At 40.9% G+C, this 19,598-nt stretch overlaps 1 protein-coding gene across 2 annotated transcripts in view; it reads right to left on the bottom strand.

The window, feature by feature from the left end:
* Window positions 1–14,198: 14,198 nt before the first annotated feature.
* CCB4 (cofactor assembly of complex C) overlaps window positions 14,199–19,598 on the bottom strand; it is a 28,400-nt gene continuing 23,000 nt past the window's right edge. The window contains exons 3-9 of one of the 2 annotated variants that reach the window (XM_087669410.1): window positions 16,958–17,130; window positions 16,718–16,817; window positions 16,558–16,631; window positions 16,063–16,247; window positions 15,759–15,829; window positions 15,574–15,657; window positions 14,199–15,208 (exon numbers count right to left, since the gene is read on the bottom strand). In XM_087669410.1, the coding sequence (XP_087525536.1) occupies window positions 15,134–15,208; window positions 15,574–15,657; window positions 15,759–15,829; window positions 16,063–16,247; window positions 16,558–16,631; window positions 16,718–16,817; window positions 16,958–17,130 (762 nt within the window). In that variant the 3' untranslated portion in view covers window positions 14,199–15,133. The remainder of the gene's footprint in view (window positions 15,209–15,573; window positions 15,658–15,758; window positions 15,830–16,062; window positions 16,248–16,557; window positions 16,632–16,717; window positions 16,818–16,957; window positions 17,131–19,598) is intronic. The other variant, XM_087669409.1, reaches the window with a different exon arrangement.

Here is a 19,598-nt window from a genome sequence, read left to right as displayed (position 1 = left end):
GTACATGTGGAATAGTAAAAATAACTATAGGTGTAACAATACCTAGATCCACGTAGCCAATCTCATGTGGTTGAAATGTAAAAGCCCAACCATACCTAGATAACATCTCCTATAAACATTGCTTCTCTACAAATTTAAAAAACTCATCCCATCCAATTTTTAGCTCTTTAAGAGATTATGAGTAAACCTGTGAGACCAGTCTTCTTTCAATTCCTCAAATTTGGCTAACAAGAACTCGCTATTTGGAGGCAATGGCAATACAAGTGATTTTACTTTTTATCCATAGTCTTATACTTTGTATCAACCTTAGCTTCAACCTTGTCATCTGGACATAAAGCTTCCTACATCACAAAATCTAATATCACCTAGTTTATGTCCAAAAAGAAGATACTTGTATCATGGTATTTTTAGATTTTTGCTCTGATTTTAGTATAGTTGAAATTTCAACCAATGTATCTATGTAAGGCAATCCATCATAGGTGCCAAATATGCATTCGTTAACTTTTAATAACCCATGCCCTTTCATATCCTTTGTAGCCCTAAAAACATATGGCTTTGTAGCCTATTCATAGTCTCAACCCTATGAAAATATATAGAACTCCTTACTAAAAATCCAATGAATCCTGTAGAAAAAGTGCCAAAGCTTACTATATGAGGTGAGAGATTTTCCATCTAGCACTATTGTAATCCTTCTTTACAATGATACTCATCACACTAAAAACCCAATTCTTTGAATTCTTTTATATTTGGTAGCAATGGATAATCTTTGTGTGTCTTGATTCATGGCATGATTAACACAAACTATCAAAAACTATACATCCCTCTTACCATCTCAACTCATGTTCCATGCATAGGCTAATTCGTTACTTTCTTAAACTCTTCCCATGCATCATCTTTTGTATAAATATTTTTTATACATGGTTTAAGCTCATGGATCACTAGCTGCACAAAATATTTGCTCATCATGTGCAGATGAATCCCAAAGAAATCCATCCTCTACATAGACTTTCATATAGTTGGAAACCTTCCAACCACATCAAACAATTTAATTTGGTTTTCCACAACATGCAAGACTTTGGTTACAATAGATTCATGTTTGCAAAAGAGTACAACTATTATTGTTGCTATTCCTACATCAAATATCATATTTTTTCACACATAAAAATCCTCAATCATCAACTAGTATTCTTCTATTTTCAACCTACTTTCTCTCTTACTTTTCTTGTGTTTTTTGTAGAATAAAAGTAAGAGCACCCTTGTTCCCTGCATAGAAGGCATCTAGAATAAGATGCAAATCATGCCAAAAAATCTGGGAATTACCCTGTAGGCCTCACACACATCATACTAACCCATACATGTATCCCAAGTCACAAATATTGACCACTAAGCTACCCATTACAGGGACTTGATAGTTAGAGGTGTGAAGCCAACTGATCCTATCACTAAATTGATTACTTATTATGCATTCTCTATTTAATAAATTCATGTTAATAAATTAATGACTCGCTTTTCTTTAAGTATTGATGATGATCTAGCATGGCCATGAGACCATTTAGAGACCAATATTCCTAGTGCATCACTTAATGGGGTGATTAGAGCAATGTAACGAGGATATCTGGTACATGCAGTACAAGTTATGAAGGGGAAAAGAAGTGTCTACCAAGTGTAAGAGTGTACACAAGAACCAAGGAGTTACACATAAATGAAGATGGATTAAGTTCTAATAATATAAAGTGCATTGGCATTGTGTATATGTATTTATGTGTACATTCGGGGACACATGGGAATGTTTACTTGTATGTAATGAGCATTGCATTCATTTGGGGTCATCCTCTCCCTTACAAGTCAAGGTTTAAGGTCTTTTATTTCATTAATGAAGACAACATAGGTAATTCTCTCACTAAGAAAGACAACAGACGTGATCCTCTGGAAGTGAGGAGAGAAGTGATTTTCTCTTTCTAAGGTCTAAAAAGACACAAGCTTTTGTGTGGAAGTCAATCTTAAGGTTGAGGCCCAAGGCAATTTAATGAATTCTCCTTAAGGTGGTTGCATGGACCACAAGTTAAGAGTACAGTTTGAGAAGCTGTTCTTTTTAAAAAAAGACATAGTAAATCCATTTTTAAAATATCTCATGATAGAAAGACGATCTCTAAAAACGTTCTACATGGGTTATCAGACACTACAAGGATTTGAGCTAGTAGCGACGCGGATTAGTGACGACGGGTAGTGGCGTCGCTATTTGCGTCGCAAATAGCGACGCTCCACAGGGAAAAAAAGCGGGCCAAAATCGAGCGCAGTTTCATTTCGCGTTTGCGGCTTGTGTATTTTGAGAGCGAGAGCGAGGGAGAGAGCGACTGTCGTGAGAGAAGGAGAGGAAGAAGACTTGCTTCCCCACCGCCGCCACCGCCGCTGCTGTTGTTCGCGAAGGAGAGGAGGAGCCTTCATCGCAAAGAGGAGCTACCCCACACTCGCCATATCTCATCGATGAGTCTCTCTCTCTCTTTCTTTTGCTTGTTTAAGGTTTAAATCACTTTCTCTTTTGCTTGTTTAGGAGAGGATATGAGAGAGAAAGAGAGGGAGAGGGAGAGAGAGAGAGAGGGAGAGAAAGAGAAAGAGAGGGAGAGGGAGAGGGAGAGTGAGAGGGAGGGAGAGTGCATTCTCTCTCTCCCTCTCCCTTTTGCTTGTTTAAGGTTTAAATCGCTTTCTTTTTTGCTTGTTTAGAAGAGGAAATGTGAGAGAAAGAGAGAAAGAGAGGGAGAGGGAGATAAAGAGAAAGAGAGGGAGAGGGAGAGGGAGGGGGAGGAAATGAGAGAGGGAGAGAAAGAGAAAGAGAGGGAGAGGGAGAGGGAGAGGGACGGAGAGTGCATTCTCTCTCTCCCTCTCCCTTTTGCTTGTTTAATGTTTAAATCACTTTCTTTTTTGCTTGTTTAGGAGAGGAAATGAGAGAGAAAGAGAGAAAGAGAGGGAGAGGGAGAGAGAGGGAGAGGGAGAGGGAGAGGGAGGGGAAGGAAATGAGAGGGGGAGAGAAAGAGAAAGAGAGGGAGAGGGAGAGGGAGAGGGAGAGGGAGAGGGAGAGGGAGGGAGAGTGCATTCTCTCTCTCCCTCTCCCTTTTTCTTATTAAAGGGAGAGGGAGAGGGAGAGGGAGGAAATGAGAGAGGGAGAGAAAGAGAAAGAGAGGGAGAGGGAGAGTGCATTCTCTCTCTCCCTCTCCCTTTTGCTTTTGGAGAGTGCTAAGATATATTGTGAGAGAGAGAGGAAATGCAAGAGAAAGAGAAAGAGAGAGAGGGAGAGAAAGAGAAAGAGAAAGATAACATATATTGGAATGATAGCATATCCATGATTATGGTAATGGTATATCCACTTTGCTTTTTTTATGGGTACCATTACATCGACTCCTTAAGAGGGCTAAAAATTAGTCATACACTTTATAACGTCTAATTAGGAGATTTAAGATGCACGATAATAGACTTATCGATAATGGTATGCAATGTGCTTTGCCATGGGCCACGTACATTGGTGACGCTTTAAGATGGCTTAAAATTGGTCATGTCCTTCATAATGTCCAAGTAGGGGATCTAATTGTGATATGCATAATTCATTGTTTTTGTATTAACTTTATAGGCATAACAAATTAGAAATCATGCCAACTAGTCAACGAAAGGACTAAAAGAAAATGATACCCTAGCTAATGGTCATTACGGTACTTCATCAAAATGAACCCAAAAGTATTGTTATAGAAGAAAAATCCCTTAAATTGACTATAGGATATTTTCTCTCAGGTCTTATGACTATGAGTAGAATTGATTGAAACAAATTTTATTACTATAGTTGATAAATTTCATAGATGGCATTAATTTTAATACGCGATCCTAGGACAAAAAAACCACATTTCTAAGATGCTTTTTGTTGAGACTAATTTATTATTAGACTAAGAGATCCTCAATGATGCTCATAAATGGATTACTTATACTCAAAGCCCTCTAGTGCAGTTTTTTACAATAACGAATAATTATCTACCGGGACAAACAAATCCTTGAGCATGATATAGGGCCGAGATATAACATCAATAAATCTCTCAACTACTATGTACAATGCAAGATTTATGGTCAACTTGCAACTTGACATACATCTCCATAAAGCTATCCATTTAAGCCTCGTTTGTTGTAATGTAGATAAGATGGAAAACGAAGAATGTCTTATTGTTCAAGATCACGAGGCGCATCTTAATTAGCGTGTCCCATGTCCTTGCTCTTAATGCAAGTTGGCAATTAGACGAAAACGCCGATTGTCTATAGAACACGTACGACGATTTGGCGAGTTTCAATCTAAGATCATTGATCAGACGATTGCGGATTTTCAGCAAACGGTAATTTGAAGTTAATATTAATCATGCATTGTACTCGCAAGCTAATTGAAAACCATACACAATAAGATTGGGTCTTGTTGGCAAATTTTCTATCCAGGGGGGTGATGTCTTGACCCAAGGGGGAGTGCACCCTTTGCAGCCAATTAGAAGAGTTCGTGGACGTGCGATGGATGGATTGCAGGAGCCAATCCACCAGTCGCAAGGCCTATCTATACCGTCAATGCCAGAGGAGACAGACAACCTTCCCGACCTACCTACAATCTTGGAGCCTGAGATGGAGGCAATGATCGATGCATTGATTCCCATGGATGTCGAGACATCTAACCCGCTTAGAGAGGAAGCATCCATACCATTATATAATGGGTGCCGAGTATCTCGGTTGAAGACATTGCTTGCACTCTTAAGTGTGCAAGCAAAATACGGGTGGAGTGATACGAGTGTGACTGAGTTATTCAGGTACCTTGCACATAGCCTTCATTGAAATTTTTTTTGACACTATTATTACAAAAATTTGTGCTTTTTCAAGGTGTTTTATGATTTTTTTCAAGTTATTGAAATATCATATATTACCACCTGCAAATACAATGCTTGAGTCTCGTGATGATGCACGACATGTTTTACGGAAGCTTGGCATGGACTACAATAACATCCATGCATGTATCAACGACTGCATACTGTTTCGAGATGAATACGAGACTATGGAGACATGTCCAAAGTGTGGTGCTCACAGGTATCGATAGGACTTGCAAGGGCAAACCATCCCTCAAAAAGTTCTCAGACACTTTTCGCTCATCCCCTGCATAAACCACATGTTTCGCACGTCCGACATGGCAAGCTTGACAATGTGGCATGTGCAGAATAGGTCCACAGATGGAGTTCAATGAATATCAGCGGATTTACACGCTTGGAGCCACATTGACTCTACCTTTCCAGGCTTTGAGCAAGAGCCAAGGAATCTTCGGCTCGGTCTCGCAATGGATGGTGTGAACCCATTCGGTCTGCACTCAACTTCTTACAGTGTGTGGCCTATAGTGCTTGTCAACTACAACATCCCTCCATGGCTTTCTACGAAGAAAGGACATCTCATCCTTAGCTTGCTCGTCCCAGGCCGCTACAAAGTAAAAAATATGGACGTATATCTTCGTCCATTAGTCGATGAGCTTAAGATTTTGTGGAAGGAGGGGGTCACTGTGCAAGATATGAGCAGGCGCGATGGTCGGCAGTCAGCCAACATTCGAGCCATTCTCATGTGGACGATGCATGACTTTTCGGGATTGGGAGAGTGCTCAGGTGAGCAGACCTCCATTCTCGCTGGTAATATCTATATTTTATCTCATTCAATCAAGTATTCACTGGGTCGTGGCTCGCCTTACAGGTCTGGTTACCTCAGGTTATCATGCATGTCCATTGTGTGGACCACAGTTAGACTCCCAAAGGTCACGAACCATGAAGAAGATGGTATATCAAGGACACGCTGCTTTCTTGCCGGAGGATCATGAACTCGGGGAAGGTTTTCTTGGACAACCTCCAACACGTATGAACGCCGCAAGCTGGTATGAGCTGAAAATGGTAAACCCGGAATCACATCCAAATGGAATGCGACGGTTTTCTGTTTTCTAAGAGTTGCCATATTGGACCCACTTACAGGTCAACCACTTGTTGGATCCCATGCATATTTTCAAGAATGTGGGCAGCTTACTATGGGACCACATCACAGGAAAGAGAGACACTATAGGGTCACGAATGGATTTGAAGGAGGTAGGTAAGATGGAGGCGCTTTGGCCGTAGTCGAGTGCTGATGGTGGAGTGCAGCTTCCTCGCGCTCCTTGGGTTTTGTCCACCGAAGAAGAGCGCATTGTGAAGCAAGTAATCAAGTCTATCCGCACTCCGACGGGTATGATGCGTTCTCTCAGGTCCGCATTTTCTAAAGATGACCAATTATTAGGGCTAAAATCCCATGATTGGCATAAGATATGTCAAGTTTGTGAACGAAGTGGATCCACCTTCTTGTGCATCTTGTGGACGAAGTGGAGATTGCTAGACTTGTCCATACGCGATGGATGTTCTTCCTGGAGCGCTTCATGAAAACCCTAAAAGGCTTTGTGCGACAACGAGCTCGGCCAGAAGGTAGCATGGCCGAAGGTTGGTTGGTGTCAGAGGCGTTAGTGCATATCTCACAATGGCTACCAACGGTGGAACCAGACAATGAAATGCTATGGACGCTGAAGGACGATGATAGACTGACTGGAGATGTGGTGGTTGGAAATGGGGTAGAAAAAAGAATGGATACCTCAATGGAAGAGAAGGTGAATCGCTTTTGTATGTTGCACCATGCCTCCATGGAGACGTGGCTCGCCAAGTACCAGATTGCAAGGCAAGATCGAGAGGAAGCGCGAGCTGAATTCCGACGCAGTACACGTCATCGACCGATTCGATATCCCGAAGGCATGGAGGAGATACCGCGGTTTATGTCAACACGATGGTTGTATGGAGCCTTAACCGAAGCATCTAGCGAAGGGACAGAGGTCTCAATGGAGGAGTGGGAATTCTCGAGGGGATGTAGTCCAAAGGTGATGAGGGGTTTAGAATATGTCGTATCTAAATTTTGTATGCGACATCTAATTTGAGTGTTTCAATGTACAGTACAAAATATATAGTGCAGCGTGGTCGCGCGGACGACATTTTCACGTGGAGCATATTGACAAAATGCGCTCCACAATGGACTGTGGTGTCATGGCAAGGTTTGAGCAAGAGAGCCGGCGACGAGCAACGGATCCAAACACGGTTGTGGATGAGATGGAGTATTTTGGAAACTTGCAAAGTATTATTATGGTGGATTACCGTAGCTTCTCCATGATACTATTCGATGTGCAATGGTTCAAAGTGGTACTTGGAGGAGTTGGAGCAACAGTTCGACGAGGTCCATCTGGATTTCTCAAAATAGATTCCGAAAAAAAATGGACAAATTTGCGCGACACCTTTGTGTTGCCGGCCCATTGTGAACAGGTACATAAAGTCATTTGCTTACTAATTGTAATACGACATGGTTTATGTCACAATGGTTTGAACTCGCTTTGTACGTGTTTGTGAACAGGTAATCTTCTATCCAAACCCCCGACAACCTCGATGGTGGTATGTTATACCTTCAACTCCTCGAAGTGCGAGAGTATATGATCAAAGCGATGTTCCGGGCATAGATGAAGATAATATGCAAATAGAGGGGTCGATATTACAAGGGGTGGAGGCCGCCGCAAGCTTGGAGCCCGCATTGGCTATCAATGATGGAAATACAAGAGTCCAAGAATATTTTGAGAACGAGGCAGACTCATTCTTTTGTGGTGACATGTCTATCGACCTTCCAGTGTATGTAGAGTTGTGTCAGGAGATTAACATGGGACCATAGGATACTTCATTCTTGGAGAATTGTATTACTCAATTCGTTGTTTAGATCTCTTATAAAGGTACATAAGATATGCATTTTAAGAGGGATTTTTTAAAAATAATTTATATTACTGTGCTTTGTATAGTTTAAATTGATTATTCTAACACCATTTTTTATCTGTGCAGGTGACATTTTCAGGATGAATCGAGGGATGAGCGATGAGGAGTTTTAGGACATGATGGCACGCATGTCTCCAGACCAGCTCGCGAGATTCAGAGAGATAGCAGACCAGGAGCTATCTCGTTCTTCGTCAGGGCGCTCTGCTAGATTTGCTTCAGCGCGATTAGATGCTTCAGTTTCAAGCAGACGATCTCGACGCTCACGACTTGGGCCAGAGGGAGGGACTGCATCGGGATCAGGGGGATGCTGCTGTGGAGACACGGATGTGGTGTCTCCGTCTCGTCATTCAGCTGGAGCTGCATCACCTCCAGGATTTTTCACACCTTTGGGGACGTCTACTCCAGTTACTCCGGCTTTTGCGCAGCCGTCAGCAAGTGGCACCTCTTTTGGTGGCACCCCTTTGAGTGCCACTTCGAGAGAGGTTACCCCCGTCGGTACACCAGATGTAGAGGGGTCTCTTGGATATGCCCAGGAGCATGGACGAAGATGGGAGAGGACCCATCTTAGGCAAACTCCTAGGGGTTATGGATATTTGGTTGATAGTAGGTCAAGAGCCATCATCATGAATAATGAGGGGAGGAGGGTGATGGCTCGCATGAGAGAGTTATGCCAACAAGTTTTTCGGCACAACGTCCTGGATCATTGGAAGAACATACCGGAGGGGATCAAGGACTACATAGTAGCATCCTTGCACGAGGAGTTTCCGGTGCCAGCCGCAGTAGATAGATTCTCTACGGGCTGGATGATGGATTGCATGCATACATACATGTCACATAGACGATCCAACGCACGCAAGGCAATCAAGAGTGGGGCTGCAAAGCCCGAGTGGTTAGATGCAGACGACTGGCGGCGCCGACTGAGGGAGGAGGCTACAGATTCGCCAGGACGTTGGAGTCAGCCAGCGGGAGGCGGCGAGGGCATGACTCGAGGCCGGAGTGGTCCATCATCTTGGGAGTGGCGGCCACCGGACATATTTGGAGGACTTTGTAAGTTTCTCTTTTGTTTTGCTTGTTTATTTTTTTTAAATATTCTTTGTACTGACAATCATGTTTCTAACAGTTAGCATTTTGTTTTCTTTGTAGTACTCCATTACAAATCGCAATCCGCAAGGCCTTGAGACTCGATATGCAGAGAGGCACGGTCTCAATGCATTGATCGACCAATGGTATAGACGCGGCGGTCCTGTAAGTCACTCATCTTTCTTGTCCGTAGTTACTATGAGATATTTGAATGTATTATTGTATGGTGGATTGATGTATTGTTTCTTTTTCTGCAGAATCCGTTCGATGCTCCTTTGCGGCAGGACGAGCTTTCCGGGGACGAGGATTTGTAGCTCGCCCTTGGATCCTTGGAGCTCACACACCTTTATTTTTTAGTCGCCTGATCTATGTAGACATTTTCTATGTATTAGTGGTATCCTGTCATCATTGTACCAATCCCTTTTTATGCAATCATGTATTTATTTCATGTATCAGTTTTATGATTTCAGTATACATTCTTTTTGTTTGCAAGCGCTTTGTATACAGTAGTGCAGAAACTATTTTGTATGGCTCTCATACAGCACACAGCTGCCCTGCCACAAAAAAAAAATCCCCTGTTACAGTCGCTCTTTGCATCGCAAATTTACTGGTTGCGTCGCTATTGGCGTCGTTATGTGCGTCACAAATTTCCGGTTGCGTCGTTATATGCGTCGCAAAATGCGACCCATATAGCGACGTTTCTATGGCGTCGTAAATAACGACGCTTTTTGCGACGACGGGGGCAAATTTTGTTGTTTATATTTTCGTCGCTTTAAACGTCGATATAAGGTCTATATCTTGTAGTGAGAAACAACAAGATCTGCAACTTTCGTGTCGGACGTTTTTTCATCCGAACAACACACAGAGAGATATCTCGAAATTAGTGCTCTAGAGTAGGTCTTGGAACAACCACATCTTGCATGAGGATCAACTCAAGTCTCTCTCCAAGAAGAGAAGCTCTTAAAAGCCTATAAAAGAGGAGGCTCTCCTTGGGTGTGAGAGAGGTAAATGAAGCATCACTTTGCATGCATCCAAGAGGAGAAGAGAAGGTGCAAGTGTTGTGGGGGCTGTTGAAATCAAGGGCTGCGGAAGCTCTGTTGAAATCAAGTTCCAAGAGGGAAAGAGAAGGTGCAAGTGCTGTGAAAGCTCTGTTGAAATCAAGTTTCAAGAGGAGAAGAGAAGATGCAAGTGCTGCGGAAGCTTTGTTGAAATCAAGCGCCAAGAGGAAAGCCCTACACATATTGTGTAGGAGAAAAGGAGACTCAAGAAAGATCAAAATGTGCCAACTTCCAAGTTGTGCAAGTGTTAGTCGATTGTATACCGTGCAAGGAACCATGATCTTGTTTCCAAGATCTACAAGTAAGAACTAGCTTATGTGTAACGGAGGAGCTTGCTCCTTGTCAATAATATAACTCCACAAAGGGGGGGACTGGCCCATCTTCCAATCCCTAGTGTGTTGCCAATTTCTCTAACTCTATCTCTCTCTCTACATCTTGCTTTTCTCTCATCTATTCTCCCTTTGTGCCAACATAATATTCGCCATATATATTTTAAGTATATAAGAAAGTCAAGCGTGTGTCTCGGATCTTATAATAGATCCTTTCCACATATGTGATGTAGCTAGCATTTCCTACTTGGAAGGTTGTAACTTTTTAACCGCTGCTTAGAGAGGGGAAAGTGAAGTGCAAACTGTTAAGGATGATAAGTTGGGTGTCATATGGTTGAAGGAGACTTAATAGACTTGGATCTAATGCATGCCCTATGTGGGGAGTTTCCTTTGTAGGAGGTGTGGTTCCCTAAAGAAACTCCTAGCTATGTTACTGAGGGGATAATCCAAGATTAATCTAGCACTAAAAGGAAAACCTATATTCACCACACAGTGAAACTCTTATGATAACCCAAGATCAATACTGAAAGTCAAACCTAGATTCACCTTAAGCTTGATAGTTGTGTTGATAATGTTATGTTAGAAAATGGTAACTCTATTGTTAATTTGAAGGGTGTATATAATTGAGCTAAATGTATAATAGCCAAGACATTGAATGGACTTCTATTCATTCAAAAGCTACAACTTACTTCAGCAATAATCTCTCACATTATCTTCTCAACACTCCGCTCTAACTAACCATGCATCCTTCTCTTCAACCCAAGAAAGTAAGAATACAATATTACCTTCAAGGTGTAGTGAACTCACAAATTTACATTCCCATATTGTAGTCCAAAAGCTTGAAGGCTCAAAGACGGTTCTATGATCCAAATAACACAATCTAATGCCCTCCCTTCTTCATATCCCCTTTCTCTCTCACAACCTCACATGCAACTTCAAAATCAAACCACTTACCATGGATAGAGAGAAGAATAAGAAAAGCAAGAAGAAGATGTAGAGCTTCACTTCTCTCAATCCCTCACTTAACACACCTCTCACTCTCTTACTCTCAATAATAGAAACAAGATGATAGAATAGAAAAAGTAAATAAAAAGTTATAATAGTTGCAATGTGACAAAGCTTCAGCATCATGGATGCACCAAAAGGGTGAATATAACTGAGACCTCGCATCACTATATATACCAAAATTTGGGGTAGGGTTAGGTCTTTTCTATAAGGCATCACCCCATTTGTGTTTTTACACCCCTTTTGCATTTTAGGATTTTTTCCCTGTGAATTAAGATTTGTGCCCTCTTTTGGACATCCTATCCACTTTATGGGATCTAGGCCGATTAATCCCTAAAGGATGATTATACCTTTGACCTAGTTAGACCTAGTCTATGCTATTTAAATTACATTTCCATATGCACAACTCATAATAATTGCGAACCAAGCATAATATAATGAAGGTTTGAAACATAATATCTTTCCAAAAATAAAGCTAACACACTTTCCTTGACCTTCTTTGATTTTTCCTTCCACATTTTCTATTAACACCTCCAAGATGAGTACCAATCCCATGGCACTCACATTAAAAGTAGATTGCCTTATAAGACAATACAAGGTTGCTTCATAAGTTCTTCTATTGAGGATAGGTGATGAAGGAAGGAATCTTGAACTAATGAAAATGAAAAGAAATGTTACCAATGAGGGAAAAGAGAGTCATTGAAAAAGATCAATGCAAACATCTAAAAGGTATGGTGTACAAGAATTGGAGTCTAAGATAAGTAACTCATGAAGAATATGGTTGATCAACCACATGTAATAGTTGATGTAAATACTACCTTTATGCTAAAGAATCTTTTTTACCTTACCTTGGAGTTGATTGAATGGCTCGCACTGAGGAAATGAGATGATAAAGTAAAAAGGGAAAATTTGTAAGTGACTCAAGAAGATAGGTCTAACCAAGGTGAGTCAAACTCCCTAGGTACATCTCAACCTTGATATGCCCTAAGTAAATGTGTAGAAATATGGAAAAATGGGTAGGGGGTTAGAGATGAAGTCGACCGACTAGGATCACTGATCACATCTAACTTGAGGACCCCCTAGGTGCATTATAGTGCTTGTGAGTTTTTCTTTTCGCTTGATGTTCTTTTTTTTATTTTTGCTCCTTTCATTTTTTTGCTCACTTTTTTTTCTCATTTTGCATGTAGAAGATTAAATATTGGGCATAGACATTAAAAGTGCAATGCCTCATTGTTGTTAAAGTTATTGTTAAAGAAGAACAAAACTAGTGGTAAAGACTTGGATACTTATTGATTAGGCAATTTGTAACTCTTCATACAGAAGTGGATGACCATTGGATATTGTCAGTGAGATATATCATGGTTTCAAAGACTGCTATGGCATTGTCAATGGCTCTCTAATGTTTTTGTCTCTTGTTGAAATCTCTCAAATGATCTTGCTAGATTGACGTTCATTTAATCTACCATCTTCATATTTTTGGAACTTGAGATTTTTGTTAGAAAATTTTCTAGTGCTAGTGCCATCTTCAAGTCTTGTATGTTCATTTATTGGCTTTGCTATCAATGTGTATCATGCTCTACATTCACTTAGTGAAACTTTGAGAGTACCATGGAGTGGAAAAAATAGAAAGGATTATGTGCAAACTTTTTACTTTCATCATCACACCTTGAGCAAAAGTCTTGAGCTCGTATCTCTTATCTTGCCCTCACATAAGATATAGCATTTTTCGAAAAGTGGGATGTAGCATAAGATGTATCTCTGATCTTGCCCTCACATAAGATATAGCATTGTTCCAAAAGTCAGATGTACCTTTGATCTTGCCTTCACATAAGATGTAGCATTGTTCCAAAAGTCAGAGGGGCTTCAACTTTGCGAGTGCAACTTTGAGCAAAATAATAAACAAGATAGCTATGTATACAAGTGAATTAGATATATACAAGAGTTAATGTTTGATGGTTGTAAAAATTTACTAGTCATAGAAATTCGGATTGTATTCTAATTAAGCAAAAACATCCAAGTCAAATGATTTAGTAGCCAACCTATCAAGGTAAGTAACCAAATCACTAAGCAAGGAAAGTCCTGCAAAGCGATTGGCTATTGTAACTTCTCTTCATCAAAATCTCATCAATTAATGGGTGAGATTGTAGCTACGATGGCATATCAAGATTCCAAGTCAAGATGATAGACTACAATGAAGTAGTCCCATAGTAAATCCAATCATATTAAAATTGTAGCTTTCAATTCAAGATTTTATCGTAAGCTTTTTAAAAATTAAGCATCTTTAACTATAAATAGGCTCTAAAAGTGTGCAAAGTGAGCATACTCCTACTTGTGGAAAAGTTGTCCATGCATCCCTATTCTTAGCAAGTGACCTTTCTTCTATAAAATCATACTCATGCCGTGATACAAAAATGTGCACATATCCAATACAAAGAATATACAAAGCCCTAACAAGCATACATGAGGAAAACCCCACAACCATTCCCAACACCCATCACGATGTTCTCAATTTTGTGAGTATTGTTAAATTTATTTTATGAATTGTGGTTATTGCTCGTATGTTTCGGTCTTACATGCTCAATTCGATGTCTTGTATTCTCGTTTGTTTTGTCTTGAGATTTACAAGAATTTACAATGCGATTTTACGAGAAATTTCCGTATCAATAATAACCAAAGATGTTCAAAATAACATAAGTATATTAATGGAACCAATGTGATTAAAATCAATAAGCATGAGATGAAACATCATTAGAAGTTAATATGCCTTTGAGCAATGTGACAATCTTGCCTCTCTTTCGACTCGCTTCCTCTCTCTCTCTCTCTCTCTCCACACTATTCATTAGATCAATTGTTCCTTTCACAAGACCAAAAAGCAGCCAATCTTCCAAATCATAGAAAGCTTTAAGGGAGGACCCTGATGATAAGTACAAGGTTGGATGTAAAACCCTTCTTTTAAATATTAAGAGAGATCTAGAGGTATATCTTCATATATGGTGAATTTAATGTTGCCAACAAAGATAGTTTGAGCTTTCCGAGATTGTAATATTGGTCTCCACTTGCATCTAAGAAAGTAAGATAGTGCTTCATTACCATGATAGACACTTACTCATAATAAGAGGACGTTGATAATGGAGCCTCTTTCATCTCGATTCTCTAGCAAAAGACTTACTCCAACACCCTCACCAGTATGGCACTTGCATTCTAGAAAGCAAGCATGCACATAGCATAGCTGGAATAGATTTGTGCACCCTTGTCTTTCAAGCTAGCAATGCAATATCACGACCATGTGGTGCTCTCAGATCAAAGTTCACTATGTGTGATCCTCTAGTAGCACTGACCACCCTTCCAAGAATCATTGAAGTTTAAGATGTTTAGATAAGCTGTGTAAGGGACAATTTGAACCTTGAATCTCTTCACAGTATACATTAGTTAAGGATATTGAACCTTCAATCCCTTGATACATATTATAGTGAGAGCAAACACTACTTTCCGATCTCTTCTCGGGTGCCCATCAATGCCAGCAAACATCAGAACACTGGTAAACATGATTCACCTTCCATTCCTTATGATTCCAAAAGCTAAAATCTTGCACAGCCCGGTCATCTAGACAGCAAGCATTCTTCTTAGGCAACCAACAAGTTGCAATACACATGACAGTGCAAAGATGATCGTCTTTTCTTTTTTCCTTCTTCGCCTCCTGAAGATTGGTATTCCGCCTCTCTTCTTGGTCACAGAAAATAGCAGGTTGTGGAAATGTTCAAGCTTTCCTTCATCGGCTTTGAATATGAACGCATTATGCCTGCTGGGTGTAAGGCGACACATCTTCAAGTGAAGCATCCAACTTCTCTCCCATTGACGATATCCATGCCTAATCAAACAAGATGAAATCATCCACCAGGAAAATCAAGATAACAACAATGCTCCCAAGGAACCATGCTTGATCAAGGAAGACCTATGATCATATGGCCAGCCTGCAACAAATCCAAACTGGCCAAGAAGTGGAGAAACTAAAATGGAGGCCCTGGAAAAGGCAAGAGTAACATACATGGTGAAACAGTACCACCAGTACATAGGTCCCTATCCTGGGCAGCAGGAGGAACATAACCCAGAACCTCATGGTTACCATTTCAAGCTGTCTTAACCAGTAGGCTACCAGTTTGGGAACAAACACTCACTTATTTTTTCGTCTCTTTATGAAGATGAAAGGCAAAATGAAGCTGAGTCATTTCTAACCTGATCCACGGATGTGAAACCACGTACAGTATCACCACCAATAATCATAACACCCTCATCTCCAAGAGGTTGAAGAATTGCAGCCTATGAGCCACATGAAGCCCACTGGATAGTAAGCAACATCAACAACCTTAAGGATTGATTGCTCCATTTCCAAAACAATTACAAACTCATAAGGGGATAACCTGAGTGTTAGATGGAAGAAAATCAAGCTCAAAACGTCCAGGATACAAAGAAAGGTTTGCCAGGTAGCTCACTGCAATGGTGGAATCGATCGCCCCCGTCCCCAACACCCAAATAGACAAAAAGACAAAGAAAAGAGACAGAAGAAGAGACAAAACAAATCAGCAAAAACATGTATCAATAAGGTGGATAATGTTTTATAAATCAAAATAAAATGCAGAACAATGGAAATTTTGAAAAAACATCAGCCATGACAATAGTCAAAATTGAAGCCAAATGATTATGATGTGACATAAAGCACATTACTTTTCCCAGAAACCCAGACAGCTTGGCATAAAGACCCCTTAACCAATCTTGAAACATCCACCAATGCAGCTTCACGATCACTGCCTTCAGCTTCTGCAGCCAAACCAGCTTGAAGTACACAACGGCCTCGGTGCACAATGACAAGAGCTTGGCAGCAAGTTGCCTCTCTTAATGCCTCCCATACCCTGCATCACTCTCATAAGGGAGCAAGTTGACTGGCTGATTACAATAACTCAGAAAGCAATGCTTGGAAACAAACAGATTTCATCTCACCAAAATGCTTGTCAGTTAAGCAACTGAAAATATATGATTTGACCAGAAAATATATACAAAAGGTATTCCTACAAAACAAGAGGCAAGGGCATATGTAGGAATGCATGGAAGAGACTGTTTCCAATTGAAGTTCCCACAGCTTTCAGACTGCCAACTGAAAATACTTGAGTTGATAATATAAGCTAGCTCTTGTAGAATAGATATCTTAAAAATGTAGCATACCACATCACTTCTCTAGCAGCTTTGGAACGAAGATACTTGTCTAATCTCCAGCATTCTACTCCACTAAGTTGCACCTGATATACAGGAGTTCCACAATGAGCTATGATGTGACAGGTATCCAATCTTCCCCTCATTGATTGCTATTTAAGTGTATACTTACAGAAGTGAGCTTCTTAGGCTTGACAGTAAGCCATACGAGTCCTGTGAGCACAACCGTAGCTGCTAAAACAAGAGCTGCAACATCCGCTCTTGACTGTGCACTGAAAATCATCACAGGGAAGTAGCCCAACAGGCCTTGAGAGTGTTGTGCGTAATGACCGAAGGGTAAGCACACTTCAAATTGACAGAAGATACCCAACATTCCTTTACTAATGGAGCAAAGGGCAACAAGCTGAAATACCTGCTTGCATCAGCAACTGGAGCTATGCCTGATAATGTCCGATTCAGAAGAACAAGTGTGAATGAGCCACCTCCAAGAAACAGAGGAGAAGCCCTAACGATATCATCATTATTTTTGACCCAGTTCTCCAAATTTTGACCACCTTGGTCGTATGCTGATTTGTTTTCATCAACCTGAATAGGGCAAAAAAAACACATCCCAAACATTCAAAACCAAAGACTACACAGCAGAGGCAATTTTTTACCCATTAAAAATTGAGATACGTGTCAAGTGGGGAAAGCAAAGCTCACAGCTTTATTCAGCCTTTAAAGAAACAGACATTAAGTCTTCCTCAGAAGAAAATTCGTTTAGTATTGTGGTTGTGTAATTCTAAAAGGAGACCCTCAACCACAGGCTCACCAACTTGGATACAATCCATTAGCTGCATGTCACAATATTTTGGGTATGGTCTATAGAAATTGTCCACAGAAAATCTAGAATTTGCAGCAGAAATCAACAAATGGATAGAAGAGAGGAATCATTTTACATCGTGCAAACATGCCTCACTGACTTCAACAGACATTGAATACTATAACAAGGTGATAAAACATCACAAGAGCCTGCCTTACAAGTTCTGGAGAGGTGGAATAAAGTAACTAGGATAAGACCTGAATAAATATTACAAGTGAGATATGATCTCATTATAGAGTGCAAAAATTTCAAACCAGCTCACATCTAAAAGATATCATGGAGCCGTGGGAACTATGATATCTAAAAGGGCTATGGAAAGCTAGATAAAGCTGTAAGCTGTAAAGGTGAAAGCTCCTACATCCATGAAAAGGTAAAACATGATAATCTAATCCTAAGAATAGACTAGAGTAATAGTGTCTCGAGGTCCTTATAGCCCCTAGTATTCATCTCATGGTCTGCAGCAAGATCTGCTCTATCATGTCAAGGGGTGCTTCTTGTGGTGGGTGGTGATAGTCTACATCTGTAGGTGATGAGAGCAATGGGGCCATCTCCAAGGGGTGTGCAGCATCTCGCTCTATCTAGGACCATGGCTCACTCCAAGGTCACCCCTCATGATGATGGTTTGCCCTGGCCTACATGAGTAGTCTCCCATGGCGAAATTGGGCTTTCTTTTTTGTTTCTTTTTTCCCCTAGTGATTTTTGGGGGATGGGAGCATACTGGTAGGAGTGTTCACCCTTGAAAAGAGGTTGGTCAAGGTTCTCTCTCTAGGTGGGTCTAGGGTACTGCCCACATCTCTCTCACGAGGGTCTATAACCGGCCTGCTCACTGGGAAGGGCGGTAGTGTACAACCAAAATAAATAAATGCTTTCACCCAATTTAACAGTCGCCCACTTTACCTGAACTTAAAGACACAGAGTCAAGAAGAAAAACAGAAAGCTAGAATGCTCTTATTGCAACACATACACCCTGTTGGCCCCTAAGTTAGGCGCCCCTTGCGGTATTTCTTTATTTTTAAAAAGAGAAAGTACAATGGGCTGTCTTTCACCTATTCTGGGTGAAATTTGACAGCATAACAGTACAATTACTGACCCAAATCAAGTTGACCAGAAGGGGAAACTCTGCTCAAGTCTGAAACTTCTGGTTGGAGTGCAGAATTGACCATTTCAGCCTGCTGTATTTACTGGTTCAGACCTGTTCTGACACCTGTTTACAACTCATACCATTCCCTGTACTGTTCAGCCCACTGTAATTACTGGTTCAGACCTATTCTGAAACCTGTTTTCAGTTCATACTGCTCCATGCACTGTCCTACATCATCTGGGCCAAGTGCCCCTTGACTCTGACATCAATTGGGCTCTGAATTAACCTCTGAATAGTCCAAAAACAGTATTGATTCAGTGCTGTTTCAGACACTTACTTGGTGAGGTTACCACCCTCACCTGTCCCTGCTGGGACAGCATACAACTGCTCCTGTTCCTGGAGAAAGGAGCCTCTTGCCTCATGCAAAAACAGCATATTCCCACACAGTTGTACCTGAATCAGAAGAAAGGCCCTTGATTCTGCAGCATAACCATATTGTCAGGGAGAGAAAAAGAGAGAGTAAGAAGCAAGCTCAGCCCTCTGTGCATCATTGACAAGGAAGACCAGCTCTCAAGAGCTCTCCATCTGCAGCAATCCATCTCCCTTTCACAAAAAATGAGCCCCCCATGCATTAAAACTCGTTTTTGTGCTGCCCTCTCTCTCTCTTTTGGGAATTTATGCCCAAATTGTGACACATGGCATACATGTAACAACTTTCCTGTTTAAACCTTTCGGTCTAAAATTCTCCATCCTCGGTTCAAAATTTGACCTCGGCACAGACCAGAGGATTAATCCTCGTACAAAAACGAAGATAATGACGCGAACAGATTTTGGGGTCCAAAAATAGTAACTCCCTAAATTTTAGGAGTTGCTTCCATTGCATCCCCACTAGTCTTCTGACCATCTTTGCAAACTATGGCTACATTCAAATTTGCAATGTAGATCAACTGAAAGTGAATTTCCACTGATGACCCCACATGGACTAATCTCTTGAAGATTTGTCCATCTTCACTTTGAACTAGTCTCTTCCAGGCTAGTTCTTCAACACACTTGTCCATATACACTTTCACAAGTCTCTTCCAGGCTTGTCAATCTACAATGCCATCAGTC

The sequence above is a fragment of the Lygodium microphyllum genome, chromosome 27, assembly GCF_053477565.2.
Source record: "Lygodium microphyllum isolate KBCC chromosome 27, Lygodium_microphyllum_v1.1.10, whole genome shotgun sequence".
Lineage (NCBI taxonomy): Eukaryota > Viridiplantae > Streptophyta > Polypodiopsida > Schizaeales > Lygodiaceae > Lygodium > Lygodium microphyllum.
Note: the sequence above shows the minus strand (reverse complement) of the source record. Positions and strands in the feature narration are given on the sequence as shown.